This window comes from Cavia porcellus, unplaced genomic scaffold (assembly GCF_034190915.1).
Source record: "Cavia porcellus strain 051 isolate PalLab524CR breed Dunkin Hartley unplaced genomic scaffold, mCavPor4.1 scaffold_33, whole genome shotgun sequence".
In the NCBI taxonomy this organism is placed as follows: Eukaryota; Metazoa; Chordata; class Mammalia; order Rodentia; family Caviidae; genus Cavia; species Cavia porcellus.
Window position 1 is genome coordinate 21,807,199 of NW_026947516.1, and position 16,337 is coordinate 21,823,535.

General features: G+C 35.7%; 1 protein-coding gene across 6 annotated transcripts in view; it reads right to left on the bottom strand.

Moving 5' to 3' along the window:
* The window catches only part of Rps6ka3 (ribosomal protein S6 kinase A3), a 102,382-nt gene that overhangs the window by 12,309 nt on the left and 73,736 nt on the right, over positions 1-16,337 (bottom strand). For all 6 annotated transcript variants that reach the window (XM_063242935.1, XM_003466420.5, XM_023563624.2 and 3 more), the window contains 8 exons: positions 11,336-11,424; positions 11,090-11,154; positions 10,913-11,015; positions 10,144-10,268; positions 7,662-7,787; positions 4,307-4,396; positions 2,919-3,077; positions 25-186 (listed from right to left, as the gene is read on the bottom strand). In XM_063242935.1, coding sequence (XP_063099005.1) covers positions 25-186; positions 2,919-3,077; positions 4,307-4,396; positions 7,662-7,787; positions 10,144-10,268; positions 10,913-11,015; positions 11,090-11,154; positions 11,336-11,424 — 919 coding nt within the window. The remainder of the gene's footprint in view (positions 1-24; positions 187-2,918; positions 3,078-4,306; positions 4,397-7,661; positions 7,788-10,143; positions 10,269-10,912; positions 11,016-11,089; positions 11,155-11,335; positions 11,425-16,337) is intronic.

The window sequence follows — 16,337 nt, forward strand, 5'->3', positions numbered from 1 at the left end:
ACTGCAAACAAACTCTCTCATTACCTCTGGCGCAACAAAATTTGCAGTATAACAAGGAGTCATGAGAAGACCATTTTCTGCTCTTAGCTGTTTTGCAAAGCCAAAATCACAAATTCGAATAGATTCTGGATTACCAGATTCATCCACATAAAGAATGTTGCTAGGTTTCAAGTCTCTGTGAACCACCTAATTGAAATGCAAATTAAAGAGATATATTAACATTACATTTGAACTTAATTCACAAATTGTCAAGCAATGAACTTAACATGACACGTGCTGATAATCTAAGCATAACTGACACAGACCTGGGGCGAGGAGGAGGAAGAAAAAAATAGTAGTTATCTCTTCCTTTATCCAGTGGAGTGTGGGGTTACAGAGAAGTGCAATTAGCAATAATATAGTATCTATCTCCAGGATGTTCAATCATTTCACAATATTTATTGAGTGCCTGTCATGTGCCGGGCTATTCTATAAGAAGCTATGGTGAACAAGACCCATAACATCCTGTCTTTCCATGCCAAGAGCTTGCACAGAAGTGGGGGAGGCAGAAAACAGGAAAGTTGAGAGATGGAGCAGAGCTGGAAAGGTCACTTTAAATAGCATAGTAAGGGAGTATCTGTTAGATGGGACAGCGCTTGAATCAAGACTTGAAGAACACTAAACAGGACACAAAAAGTGGGGAGGAATAAAACAATTTTTAGAAGATAGGAAAGATCATTTTAAGTAGAAGGAACAGTATATACAAGGTAGGTATACAACAAGGATATATCGACAGACTAAATTGAACAGAAATGGTGTTTAGTGTTGGGAGCCGCAGCCCCGAGCCCGGTCGCCTCACTTGGCGGACGTGAGGCCTGTAGTAAAGAGTAAAGCCTGAGGTAGATTACCCCTCCCATCGAGCACGTTAGTTTCCTGCTTACCGCGTAAGCAACCCGCTCAACAATATAGTCTGCCTGGCAACTGATGATGTTAGCCAATCAGCTTGCCTTGCTTACTTTAACATGATTGGACACTGTATCCGTATATATACTGGTGCCACCCCTGGGGGGGAAGAAGAAGCCCGGAAGTAGAAGCCCAGAAGGAGCCGCGGGGAGCGGACCAAAGGAGGCTTCGGCTGGGAGCGATCCCAGGGCAGGCTGTACGGAGAAGGAAAATAAAAGAAAAGGTTGTCCACTGCCAGACTTTGTCGTGTGTCCTTCCTGCCAGCCGGGAGCGACATCGACAGTTTAGTAGTAAAAAGAAAAAGAAAAAAGAGCCTAAAACTCAAACCTAGGCTTTAAGTATTACCTATTTGATATACAGATGAAGATCTCATATCTGCAGAAAGGTAACTTGTGGTCTTTTTTTCCCCTGCTAATGGGGATCAAAGCCAGAGCCTCTGCTCTAAGCTGCTTACCTACTAGCCCTTTTTTATTTTGAGACAGTCTTGTTAATTAGCAAAAGTGTCCAGGCTGGGCTCAAACTGGCGATTCTCAGACCTTGGCCTCCCAGAGTACATGTTTGGGATTACAGGCACGTGTCATCATGCCCAGTTTATTTTCCTCTTTTAATGAACTACTTAAATGTTTCTTTAAAATAAGCTTCTCTGATACACCTTTTTAGACTTAGGTGTTTCTTCTATCATTAAATTTTGATTCTAGATTCTGTTTTTGTTTGTGTTGCTGGGGATTGAACTCAGGGCCCTGTGCATGCAAGCCAAGAATTCTACTATTGAGTCACATCTTCAGCCAGAGTTTAGATTCTAAACAGAGATTTCAGTTTTAGAACCTAACATTCAGAACACTCATTCTCCTCAATATCTTACTAATTACTAATCAGGCACTGGGAAAAAGAACATGAGAGACTTAAGATGACTGAAAAGTCAGAAGACATTTTTTTTTTTGTTGGTATCAGGAATCGAACTCATGACCTTGTACTTGGCAGTCAGACTGTGCTGCTGAGTTAAATCCCTAGCCCAAGTCAGACATTCTTAAGTGAAGACTGAATTCTACTAATTTAGGAAACTGAATTTTAATTTCAGTTAACAGGCAGGTAGCTCTAGAATTCACACATTCCACTTGTTGGCATTTAAGGTCAAAGAGAAACAAAATGAGAAGACTGCACTGAAAACTCCTTAAAAAGTAATCATATATATATATATCTAAATATCTAAATTTGTTTTACATTATAAATATATATCATTTTTGTTAATCAAAAATATAAAAATAAAAATGATCTTTTCCCCTTGCTTTCCACCCCCCTTCACTGTTCTGTTTTTTTCTTCCCTCGTCTCATTTTCTCTTCTCCCCTTTCCTTTGCAGACTCCTTTCCTTTAAAAATATAATTCGTTTTACCACTTACTAAACTTTTACACTCCCAAATTTCTTTTAAAAGTAGCACCTTTCTGGTTAGTTACTAAGAATCTGTATCCCAGAAGAAAGAAGGTGAAAGCCAAGTGGCTACTTGGCCTCATACGCTTTAAGAATGTCCTGTTTTAGGTTTTGTTTTGTTTGTTCTTCTGTCTTTGATACTGAACCCAGGGCTCCACTCACACCAGGCAACACTCTACCACTGAGCTATATCCCTAGCCCCAGGGCTTTCCTTCTCTTTGTGAATATAAACCAGGATACCGGGTCCTGTTTCTAAGTTGAAGAGAGCCTGAATTTTAAGGTCACCTAGCAGAAATGGCACTGTCTGCAAGGTCAGAAGATCTCACCTTCTTCTTTGAAAGCATAAGAATTCAATATAAACAAGTTAGAATTTCAAAGCAGCACTTCAAGCTCAATGGGAAAAGTTACGTACAGGAAGACCTACAGAACAAATAGACTAACAGGTATTTTCCACTATATGTAGAAAAAAACTTCCATATTTGTAATTTTAGCTCAAGTACTAAGAAAAGCAAATGTGCATATGTGTATAAACAATTTTAAAAGACTTACCCCTTGTGCATGAAGATACTCAACAGTTTTGGTTATAGTAAACAGGACAGCACTGGCCTCTCGTTCGGAGAAAAATTTCTGTCTAAGAATTTTATCCAGCAATTCGCCTCCTTTCATAAGTTCTGTTACTACATACACATACTTCCCATCATCATATACCTGTAAGTTTCAACATCAAAACATAAAACATTATTTGAAGCTTTGTGTGCCTCAAAGATTAAAATATTAAAGAGAAACTAAAACTTGTTTTATAATCAAGAAAAATTCAAACACTCCAGTGACACAATCAGCACATGGTATTTAAGAATCAAGAAAAATTTACTTGCCATAACCAGTGGAGGATATAAAATGTCCTCTTAAAATATTAAAAAAGGAGTTAATGGGATTAAATGTCAAAAAATATCTTGTAATTTCTTTCTGTGAAACTTAACTCACAGAAATTAAAGCAACTATGTGCACTGTAAACAAAGGGACTGTGAACATACGTTCTTAAGAGTTTGCTTTTCTTCTCATTCTCTTTGTACCTACTGATGACAGCAGGGTCAGATATAGTGACACACTCCTGTAAATTTCCTGCAGTGTCTGCAAAAGTATAACTTCTGTACTGATACATAAAAATGAATGAACTACTGGTTACTCAGTTTTGATTAAACTGAAAGACAAATTTAGCCAGAAATAAGTAAGAAGATTAACTATGAAGGAGAAAATTCTATCGATGCTAAATAATGGTACATACTATAGCATGGCTGGAAGACAGAGTATGTGAGGAAGTGTAAAAATAGAGTAAGGCAGGCCTTGAGGGGCCGGGGAGTATGAATTATAGGCAGGGAAGTAATATGGGTAGATAGAAGCATCAGCAATTGCTGGCAGTAATGCAGAATATTAAGACTATGCATATGCGTATATATTCAAGTAAATGCAGATATTTTTGGTCTTTTTGAGACAGAGTTCTCATTATGCAGTTGAGGGTGGCCTTGAGCTCACTTTGTAGCCCAGGCTCATCTCAAACTAGCAAGGATCCTCCTGCCTCAACTTCCCAAGTGCTGGGATTACAGGTGTGTGCCACCATACCTGACTGTAAATGCAGATATTAAAAACAATGTTAAAATACTTTTCTTAAACACAAAGTAGAAAATTAAATATATAAATGTATTATATGACATAAATAATGTCATATAATTGTTCCCTACTTTTTTTTTGGTGCTGGAGATGAACCCCGGGCTTCACACATGCCTGGCAAGCACTCTATAACTGAGCCATGTCCCCAGCCCTCAAATTTACACTTTAAACTTACTATGCCAAGGTTTTTGTCTATCACATGTTTGAAAATATCCCATATGTGAGTTAAATAACTAGTTCACATGATTTTTGTTAAAAAATATACTTACATCCTTCAGAGTAATAATGTTTGGATGCTGTCCATAACGAAGGAGAATTTCAATTTCTTCTGTTGGGTCTCTCTTGCTTTTATCAATAATCTAAAAGTCAAATATTTATCATAAAATCTCATGAACAGAAACTTTAAATTGTTGTAGCATACACCTGTGTTATCATCTTATATAAATAATATACTTACAATCCATTTATCAATCAGATTTATCTAACTACCTGGTCAGATTGTTTAATTAGAAAGGTAGATTTGTTATAGATGGCATGATTGTAAATTCTAACCCATGAGTCACATTCTTTCTAATGTAATACATCTTTTCTTCCATGTGTGAATGCTTTAAACATTTGGGAATGCCATCAACTTCTAACTCTTTATTAATACAGATAATTAAGAACAAGATGTATCTATGATATCACCAGTGTTAAAAATGTTTACTAAATTTCCTTTTAATAAAGTATTTTAATGATCTATCCATTAGTTATAAGCTACTTATAAAAATTAACAAGTAGAACAAGCTCATTTTTGAATCTAAGCAGAAAGTTACATAGAAAAATCACATCTAGAATTCTACTTTACAGGAATTCAGTTTATAACAAATCCTTTTAAAATACTAACACATATTCTTAAAAGTATTTTTCTTAATGTTTTAATCTGTTAATGTCATAATATATTATATAAATATTTTTGTTTGTGTTTTGAGTCTAGAGTCTTGCTAGTAGTTCAGGCTGGTCTTGAAATCACTATATAGTCCAGGTTGCACTTAAACTTGTAGTGATCCTACTGCCTCAGCCTCCATAGTACTGGGATTACAGGTGTATCCCACCTCTTCTGGCTGTTAGTGTAATATTACACTTTAGAAAGGCAAGTTTCCCTTTCAAACCATAAGAGTACGTATGTATTTTTTTTAAAGTTCCTTTTGTTATAAAATGTTAAAGTAAATTTAAACATCCAAACTAGTGATTGTCAAAGATCTTAATCTGGAACCCTTGAAGGGCAGTATGAACAAATTTTGTGACCTTCGCGTTTTTTTTTTTTTTTTTAGGTGCTAGAGGTCAAACACAGGGCCTCACACTATTAGGAAAGTGCTTTACCATCTACTTGTTGTGTATTCAATCTAAAAAGTTTGGTAATTAATGCATATAATAAATACTCAATTACTCCTGAAACCTAAGATAGAACTTAATCCTCAGTATCAGTCTAATTTTCTGAAATGGAGGTAACTGTAAAACAGTTCCATATTTTAAGATCAGGGAAGACAAACTGTAGTCCTCTGCAAATGATTTAGCATGGAATTACTCAAATGGATGGTCAAGAAGAGAGCTGTACAGAATAGGCATGCTAAGTCAAGAGAGATGACCAGGAACTGGTTTCTTTAAAACTAGAACATACTGGGAGGTGACATTTTTAGCAATATCCTTTAATATGCTAATCTGAGCTCAATGTACATAATATCTATACTTGTGCTTGCACATTTCATATGTAAAGTAATTTCAGTAGAATACCATCTTGTTTGGATTGGGTTTATGATTTTAATTTAAGTATCAGGAACCGATAAATAGTTGGCGATATTCTCCAGGCTTTAGACATCCTGCTCCTGGTTTCTGTAATCCAAAGTGGGCCTCAAGACATTTACTTTTGCTGATGTATTTATGAAGTAAAGATACATCCTCAAACTACCCATCAAGCATATTTTTCCTTCTTCCATACATGCTATTTAAAAATGCCTATGTATTCCAGATATCAGTTAGAGTAATGAAAAGAATAGCAAGTTAAAATGTGATTCTGTGGTTTATTACTACATTTGGCAGGAAGCCTTATGGACAATGATGACTTTTTAAAGCAATTACATCCAAGTTTAGAATAGTAATAACAACTTATGTTACTCTCTCACTAAGTCAATATAAGCTACCCATACTTAAAACTAATATAAAAGCTTTAAGATATGCTGGAAGCTTTATTCATTACTTGAATTAGTTGAGGTAGGACAGCAGATTCCTACTTCAAAAAATGAAAAGGCAGAGACTTTGAATATAATATTTATTTATTCACAGTTAAAGGTTTGAAATTCAAACTATCACAGAGCCTTAGTTTTTAACTTAGGAAATTCTGTTTTAGGACAACTGATGAAATTAAAATTGGCAATGATAATAAATTTTATGGTAGTAGCTCTTATTCTTTTATTCTTCATAGATCTTTTTAGATGATGTAAAAGAATGAACAATTTTGCCAGAAAAATATAAACAAAATTCAGCACACAATTTGAGGAAGTTTCTCATACTCTGACCATAAAGTGGGATCTTCTGAAACTAAAAGGAGTGCTATTAATTATATGTGGTATAAACTGGTACTACCCTGGGCTAATTAGATATATGACCAACCTACCTTTAGCTTCCATGGGGATCCATGGTTCCAGATTAAGATCTTTGATAACAACTAGTTGGGATATTTAAACCTTAACTTTTATAACAAAAGGAACTTAAAAAATACACATTCTTATGGTTTGTGTCTAGGTGTTCCCATAAAGCCTCATTCAGTCATGGAGGGCAAACTTTTCAGAGGTGGGTGAACCTAGAGTTTGTGACTGACTCATGCTCCAGTGTTGGAATTAAGGGTGTGAGTGCTACTCTTGACCTAGGGTGGATAGCCTGCATACAATATAAGGGACAGAAGAAGGCTCGCTTTCTCTCCTTGCTTCCTCTATCTTCCATGAAAGGTTGCCCCTCTCCCATGTGCTACCTTGCCTTGGAGCCAGTGGACTATGGGCTGAGACTTCTACAAATTTTGAGTTAAATAAGCCTTTCATCCCTTAACTTTAGGCATTGGGTATTCTTTCTCAGCAATGGGAGAAAAGTAACTAAGGCACATACATATATGTATATGTACACACAGACACACACACACATATTTTTTTGCAGTTGTAGGAACTGAAACCAAGCCTTTGTACTGAGCTACACTCCTGGTCTTTTAATTTTTTATAAATTTGGAGACAGGGTCTCACTAGTTACTCAGGCTAGGCTTGAACTTGTGATCATCCTGCCTCAGCCTCCCAACATGCTGGGATTATAGTGTGAGCCACCTATCCACCTTATGTTCTTTATTAACATCTGTTAATTTTATAAAATACTGCATTTCAATTGTATTATGTTAAAATGTATTATTCTCATAGGAAAGAATGTAATTTTTAACTGGTAGCAACAAGCATTAATAAGAACTTTTAGCTCCAGGAACATAGCTCAGCAGCACAGCACTTGCCTTACAACTGTGAGATCATGAGTTGGATTCTCAGTACCAAAAACAAATAAACAAACAAACAAATATTTTTAGCCTTGCATTTTAAACCTAAGAATATTTACCTTTACTGCAAACTCCATGTTTGTGGCTTTATGTATACATCTCTTGCAAACAGAGTATGAGCCAACTCCAATATCTTCTTTCACTTCATATCCATCAGTAAACTGAATACTGTTTCTGTGCAACTGCTACAAATAAAATTATAAACTGATGATGAGTTCCATAATGCCTTTAGTGCATTTCACAATTGGGTTATGGTTATTCAGTATGCACTGTGGATGTTAACTATAAATGAATCAATAAAAATAAAAAAATTCTTTATAGCACATATTCTTCTACAAGTAGATATTTACAGTAAGAACTATGCCATTTAAAAAGTTTGTTAAAAAGAAAAAAATACGTATGTACAAAAGAAAGCAGAAAGACTTGACAAGGGCCTTAAAACCTTGCCTTTGATTTAGCTCTAGTCTACTCCCCAGCCTACTGTAAATGTTTTTGAAGCACCTGTGGAAATGAGAAGCTTGAAACTCTGGTACAGTATATACAACTAGGAGGATTCAGAATTAGAACACCTGTGTTGTTTCAGAGGTACCCCGTATATGCCATGTAACTTTGTACTTGTGCATTCTCAAAGGGTAATGGTGAAGATTAAATAAAAACAATGCATTTACAAGTGATATGAGTTGTCATTTTGTATTTTCTGCAGCTATGCCCTTCTTTCTTCATTTTCTTTCTTTTTTTTTTGTCTTTTTCCTTTTTATCGGTACCAGGGATCGAACTCACGACTGCATCCTTGCAAGGCAGGCGCTTATGCCGCTGAGCTAAATCCCCAGCCCCCTTCATTTTCAACTTACAGATTTATACAATTTCTGCTAAAGAAGCTTTCCATGATCTAGGAACTAATAATATACACTGTATGATGAATGGCAAATTTCTGTTTCTATAAACAGGCTGAGAGAAGCTATGCTGCTCTTCATTATACTGATATGAGGCCTTCTATGCCTACAAGCTTTGTTTAAGGTAGAACTTGAACTCTGCAGAATATTAAGCCTATGATTTCTATGTTAGGTACAAAATATATAATTTAAAAACCTGCCATACATTCATGTGCTTGCATATTAAAAGGGACAAACTACAGCAACCTAAGCTTTCTTTAAAAAACATTTGTAAACTGGTTTTTTGGAAAGTATAAAGATGACTTACTCATGCAAAAAACTTTAGAGCAAAAGTAACTTAAGGATCAAGTAAATCTAAGCATTAATAATACTCTAAAAACAACGTCATGTTTTTAAAGGTTTACAGTATTTAGTTTCCTCTATGATTAAAAATATGAATTAAATTTTTAAAAATATATTTTAATTTTAATTGACATTTAGTAATTTCACATACTTATATGGTATATGGTGTGACTTTTTCCTTTTTTTGATAAAAATAAAAGGGGATTGAAATCATGACCTCTCACTTGCCAAGTAGGCACTTGTGCCGCTGAGCTATATCCTTGGCCCTACAGTGTGACATTTTAATACTTGTATACAATATATAATGATCAGATTAGGACAAATTAAATTTACATATCAATAATACTAGTAGGGAAAGATCTAATGTTTCTATTACTTTTGTTCCTCTAAAAATATTTACTAGTTCATTTTCCTGCAATTCCCCCATACCTTGACAACTAACCTGCTCTTGTGATCTTTAGTTAGTTTTTCTGCAACTCTTATAAACAAGATAAAGTGTACCCTAAGGCAGTACCTATAACTATTTCTTCTTAATGACAAAGAAGGCTCCCAAAACACAAGGACACAAAATTTGGAAAATTTAGGAGCTCATTTTTAGTTCTTTTATCTAATGCAAAGAATAGTAAAGTATAGCCTATGGGACAATTATAGTTCACTGCCTGTTTTTATAAATAAAGTATGTATGTATGCATTTTTGGAGATGGGGTCTTGCTTTGTGCCCAGGCTGACCTCAAACTCTTGAACTTCCTGCCTCAGCCTCCCCAGTGACTGAGACTTGAGGCATGTGCCACCAGGATCAGTTTATAAACAAACTTACTGGCACTCAGATATGTCTATTCATGTACCATTTGTGGTTGCTATGCTACAACAGCAGGAGCTGAATAGCCATGTGAGAAGAAATATAGCTATAAATACTTATTTTCTGATCTTTTACTAAGAAAGTCTGCTGACTTCTATTCTAAGGTGCCAAGGAACCAGCAGACCCCAATCCATTATAGCAGAACTGAAACAGGCTGGGGATGAAGCATAGTAGGCCTGACAAACATTTTGAGGCACAGCAGAGGGGACAAAGAAGATGGTGATTTCACCTCAATTTTCTTAGAATTTTACTTTCAAGTCGCATAGGTATCTAGGCTTTCAGTTCATGCAGCCTTTTCAATGACATATGAAAGACATTTCTAAGAGTAATGATATAACATGTATTTTAAGATATTCACCAAAAATCAGTAATCGGTATCTTATTACTCATATAATGAAATATATTTTACAACATTTCAAATCTAAAATGATCAAGGAATCTACTCACCTGAACAATTGAATGTACACCAACTGTCTGCATAGCTTGGCTTTCATCATCTGAGGTAATAGCAACAAAACTAAACCCCCGAAAAAGCTGATGTGCATTAGCACTAGGTGGAATCCCAGGGGAATCTAGAAATGAAGAAGAAATCACTAAGAAGATTCCTTTGAAAGTTAAAAGGAAGAATCAGTGAAATGGTGACTTTTCTTAACTTAATCTAGAGGAGTTCTCAAGCACCATTACATACCCCTTGATGCCCAGGGTACCTCAGTGAGGCCTTGTATCACATCTGTCCTGATCACTTGTTGCCACCACTACTGTAATATCCTACTTCCTCAGAGTCTAGAAAACAGCTAATTCATTTGAAGAGTATAATAAATCTATGAATTACTGGACTAATGACCTTTAAATTAGCACTGAACCACTGAGGTTCTTTAATGAAGGGTATTTTATCTGTGTGGTCCAGTTAGTGCTAGTCAGTAGCCACATATGGTCACTGAGCATTTGGACTGTGCCTAGCGTGACTGAGAAACTAAACGTTTAATTAATTTAAATTTAATTAGCTATACATGGCTACTGAGTACCGTCAATAGTGTAGCCTACATGATATCCTGAGTCTTAGGTTCCTAATTAGGGGGGAAACACAAGGTTTATACGCAGCAAATTTAGGAGCTCTTAGGATAACATGAAGAATCATCCTGGGAAAGCTCTGACTGAACAAGGAAAAAAAGTCTAATGCCTTGTATTTGAGTTTTCATGTTTTATTTCTCTTTACCTTTGGGAGTTTTTGCAGTAAACTCAGGATCAAAATAAAATGTATCTTCAGGCCTGCCAGTTGCAGGTTTAAATGGTGGATGAATTTCTCTTCTATATAGTTTCTGGAGGAAAAAAAGAGAAAATTAGGTAATGTACTAACAAAAATATTTTAAGCAAATTTTCATCCTATACTTACATTCCAGTCGATTGTTGAGAAAAATGAATGTCTTTTAATCTCTTCAACTCCATCTGGTCCTGCACCTATCAAAAGTTGATTGACAGTTTTTGTATCAAGGAGAAATATATATTATTTAGTCTTTGATTTTAATATTTGTCTGAATACTTAATAATCTCACTCTAAAAACAAATATCCACCTCTCAAAAAACTAAACTCAAACAGCAACACCCACACACCAAGAAATTAATTCATCAAAATTTTTACCTAATCTGTTTGCAGGATTTCGTTTGAAAAGCATCCGCAAAAGACTCTGGGCTTCAGGACTCAAAAACTGTGGCATCCCAAGTTTGGCTCTAAATAATAAATCCATGTAACAACATTTATTTTTTGAAGTATCTTGATTTTTATTTAAAAAATTTTAAAGTTAAACTTGTATTTTTGAAATACTTGTACATTCACATTGTAACGAGCAGTAATACAGAGATCATCTGGACCTGGTTTCCTTAATGGTAGCATCTTACAGAACTACAGAGCAAGTTAGGCGTAGTGGCACACCCCTGTAATCTCGGCACTCTCAGAGGCTGATGCAAGAAGACTGCAAATTCAAGCTCAGCATGGACAACTTAGCAAGACCCTGTCTTAAAATGAAAATTAAAAAGGGTTAGGGGTGTAGCTCAGTGCAAAAACGCTGGTACTGCAAATCACAACCAGGTGTTGACCAATCTCACTCACATGGCCCCAGTTTTTCTTATGCCTGTTTGAGTCTTTAGTTCTAAGCTATTTTATTATATGCCTAGGCTGCTGTATGGATGTGTCACAGTTCATTTATCCATTTACCTGTTGAAGGGTATCTGTATTGTGTTCAGTTTGGGGCCATTATGAGTAAAGTTTGTTATAACATTTGTATACAGATTGTGTGATCACATTAATGGAATTTTAGTCCATAATCTTTTGGTGGACTTTATTTTTCAGAATTTTGCAGACTACTGTGAGAATAAGGTCTTCTGGGCCTTAGCCATGTATTTTACTAAAAAAAATTGTGATCCTGGGAAAAATCAATCCCGTTCTGGCCTTAACACTTTTTCACAACTAATAGGACTGGAATCTGTATCAATGGTTCAGAAACTGTAGTCTTAGTATCCCTTTTCAAAGTGAATTTAAGAAACCCAGTATTAAAAAGTATGAAGAGAACATGTGCTTCATATGCCACTTTCCACCTTTCAATCCTTTTAACAGCCTCTGCAGCGAGGGAGAACTGATGGGAAAGGGGTTTGTGGAACATTGAAGACTCTGTAGTACATGTGAAAACCACTGGTCTGAATGAGCTTAAGGTCTGTTTTAGCTATACTGTTTGTTTCTTTTTCCAAATCTATGAATTAAAGAAGTCAATGATCCTATACCTATGGTAATAAAAGCAGAGCTGGAGAAAATGGCTAGTAGAGAAATTTTGTTTTCACAAATAGGTCCACTTATTACTCTGTGAATTGTTACTAAATTATTATGTGCCAGACACTGCTTCATACTGTGGATATAGCTAAACACAGGCCCTCATGGTGAGTGGTAAGATAGATATGATAACATTGGTACATTAAGAGACAGATTAGGAAGGATATACATAAAGAATGCTAAGAGAATAGTAGTGGATATCTAATTTAATATGGAACAATGTGAAAGGCATTCAATGCAAACTAAAGGCTGAAAATTTACTTGGCCAGCGTTATCCAAAATTTTACTGGAAAACATTAATCTCTCTAGATACTTAGCAGTAACAGAAAGTATTTCATAATGCAGCCAGTTCATGGAATGCTATCTATTACATCCTCTTGTTGAATTGAATAAAACACATTTTATGAAAAATGTTGAGAAATCTTAAGAAATCATTATTTTCTAGATACTTGTCTCCAGTACCTCTTTTTTTCAGAGACTACCTATTAACTCCAAGGGCAGCAGGGAATGATTTGGAACAGGAAGAGGTGCTAGGAGCTCTAGTTTGGTGCATGGTCCAGTAGAGTGGGTAACAGGTTCCCATGGTCTGATCACTGTGAGCAGTATAACGCAGAGGAAGGGCTGAAGCAGAGAAATAGTTCAGACATCAAACTGGAGAATACCTGAATACATAAGTCGGAGGAAGACATTAAGAATGATTCCAAGCTACTGGCTTGGGAATGAAGGTTTATGGAAATGCTAATTGGGAGTACAAGAATAGAAAAAACAAAGCAAAACGAAAAACATACAGCAAGTAGAGATATATTTGAAAGATGTGAAATCATGCCATTCAGGTAAGTAAATGGAAATTCAGTTCTGGTAATTGATTAATTGATGTAACAAAAGTGATTTGGGAAGAATGAAATGTTGAGAGTAGATACAGGAAAGCTGAGGTCACTTGAAAGAATGAGTATAGAGGGAATGAAAGTACATAAGAGATTGAACCTTGGGGGAGAAGAACATCTAAAAGGTGGTCTGAAAAAGAATAATTTGGGAATTAAAAATAATTAATATGAGCTGGTGGGTGTAGTTCAATGGTACAGTATATGTTTAGTGTACATGAGGTCATGGGTTCAATGCTCAGCACAAAAAAGTAATAAAAGAATGCCAGGCATGGTTATGTTTAACTGTAATCTCAGCACTTGAGAGGCTGAGACAGAAGGGTTGCCATGAGTTCCAGGCCATTCTCTGATACCAAGTAAATTCAAGACTGAAGTATACAGCACTCCTCACTTGGTTTAAAAGTTTAACCAAAAACAGGCTAGAGAAACAAGTCAACAGCACAAAGAGAATAAAGAAAAAATTCTGCATTCTTAGGAGAAGGCCTTCACATTGCGTCGTAACCCTAGTTCTTTCATTGATGTTTTAAAATTTTGAGATAGGGTCTCACCACCTCACTACAATGCACAGGATGGGCTTAAACTTGCCATCTCCTGCCTCAGCCTCCTAGAATGTTAGGATTACAGGAATGTGCCACCACATCTAGCTCAGACCTAGTTCTAAATCCATTTGACTGTCAATGACACATCTCTGGTGAACACTTCAGTCAGCCTATTAGTAAGTGGTCTCTCTGCAAATAAGCCACGCAGCTCAACGTAAGCATACCTGAGTATCAACTGATAAACACCATTCCCACTCAAGTAAGTATGCACTTACTGATAATGTCAATCTACTTATGGACCTGAAAATCTGCCAGCTGTTGAACTTCACCTTTCCCCCCAACTGTATATAAGATCAGCGGTCTACTCTGCCTGGAGAGATTCTGTTGGACCAACATTGCTCCTCTTATTATATGTAAACAATAAAATTAGCTTTATGCTCTTTGTTCCAGATAGCAAGAGGTGGTGGCTTCCCCTGATAATATAAACTCAGAAAACGGAACTGACTTAGTTTTGACAAAAGGCAGGGGAAAGATAGGGGTAGGGCATTCTAGGTTATCAAAAATTTAAGGAATATGACCAAATGGAATGTGTAGACTTGATTTTGATCCAACTGTAAGACAAAAATCTAAAAAAAATGTTTTAGCGATTGGTGTTAGATAAAACCTAAGCATTATTATTCATATTCTCATATGTGGTTATATAAGAACATATCCATATTTTTAGCAAGGCAAAATGAATTAAATAGATAAGAAATGACATGTCTAGAATGCTTAAAATATTTGAGTTAAAAAGAAAAACGGAATAGATGAAGCAAATGTGCCCAAATCTCCGATTGTTAAATTTGGGTGATGAGTACTTATATATGTTTATTTTATTATTCTACTGTCAGAGTTTACATCTGAAAAAATTTTATAGTTAAAAAAGAAAAACAGGCAGAGGAGGAAAGGTTAAGCAAAAGAGACCAAAAGAAGAATCATCAGAAAGGCAGAAGCGGATGAGCATAGGAAAAGCAAAGCAGGTAAGGAGTGATCAGCAGTGTCAAATCCTCTGCTGAGAGACTTTCCTTTCCTGGCTCATCTAAAATTCCTCCTGCTTCTTGCCCCTTCCTTCACTTATTATGGGGTTCCCTGCCTCAGTAAAGTACTTTGACTTATCCCTACAGTTCCCATTATAGCCTAAAATTACTATATTTGCTTAAATATTAATTCTTCACCTTCCCTACTAAAAAATAGTAGACCACCAAAGATCTCAGTGTTATTCACACTCCATCCCCAGTATATTGCATCCCCTTTGAATGAATTGTGTGAATGAACTGTATAGTCTGACAATCTGTAACAGGTTTTATCAAACAGAAGACCACTGACAACCATAGTGACAACAGTTTCAGGAAAGTGATGGGGGATGAATGACTAAAACAGCTGTAGAATACAAGAAGCTCCCAAAATAGGAACAGAAAGCATTCTTTGAAGAGACCTTGAATTGAAAGAATGCAGGAAGATGGTATAGTAACTTGAAAGGAAGGCCAATGAAAGGTTTTGGTTTTTTTCAACACTTCCGAGTATTTGTTAGCTGAAAGAAGATGATCAGAGCAGATGGAATGATGAAAGTTCAGTTATGAAAGTTCAGTAAACATTTATTCATTTATGTAGTATGTATTTTTAAACTTTTATTGTAAATAACATAAAAATGTCAGGAAAAAAAAAAAACCTCACTAGACAAACAAAAAACCACCCAAAGTATGTAGCTCAATGATTCACCCGAAAGTGAACAGTCATCTGGCCAAGAAATAAAACATTGCCAAAACTCTTCATCCCCTGTAACCACTTTCCTTATTTTGCCTCCAGCTTTTACCATCCAAATATGGACCCTAAAATGTGCTTTAGTTTTGCTTGTTTTGTAAACTTTATAAACAGAACTATAGTATTCTTTTGTGTAAGAACTTTAGCTTAACGTTCTTGTGAGATCTACTCGAGTTGTTGGACATAACTGTGGTTTATTCAATCTCTCTGGAGTAACATGCAGTACATAATGCCTATAAGCAAAAGCATGGGCCTGTTTTGGTATGGATCTAAAAATTGTTTTATGTTTTTACAGGGCTGGATTAATAAACACAAATAAAGAAAAATATTTGATAGATTGTGTGTGGCCCAAAAAACCTAAAATATTTACAGGCACCACTGAATACAATTCTTCCTGTATCCAACTGGGTGACACTACTATAATTTATTACTTTTTACTGATAATCATCTAGTTTCCACTATCCAAATACTGCTAAGAACAGCTTTGTGGTTGTGTCTTGATGCATGTGTACCTTGATGCACATAAACTTAGTACATGCATAGGAGGGTTATCCCATGGGTTTATCTTTACAGGATAATGACAAAAACAGCCTTCCAAAG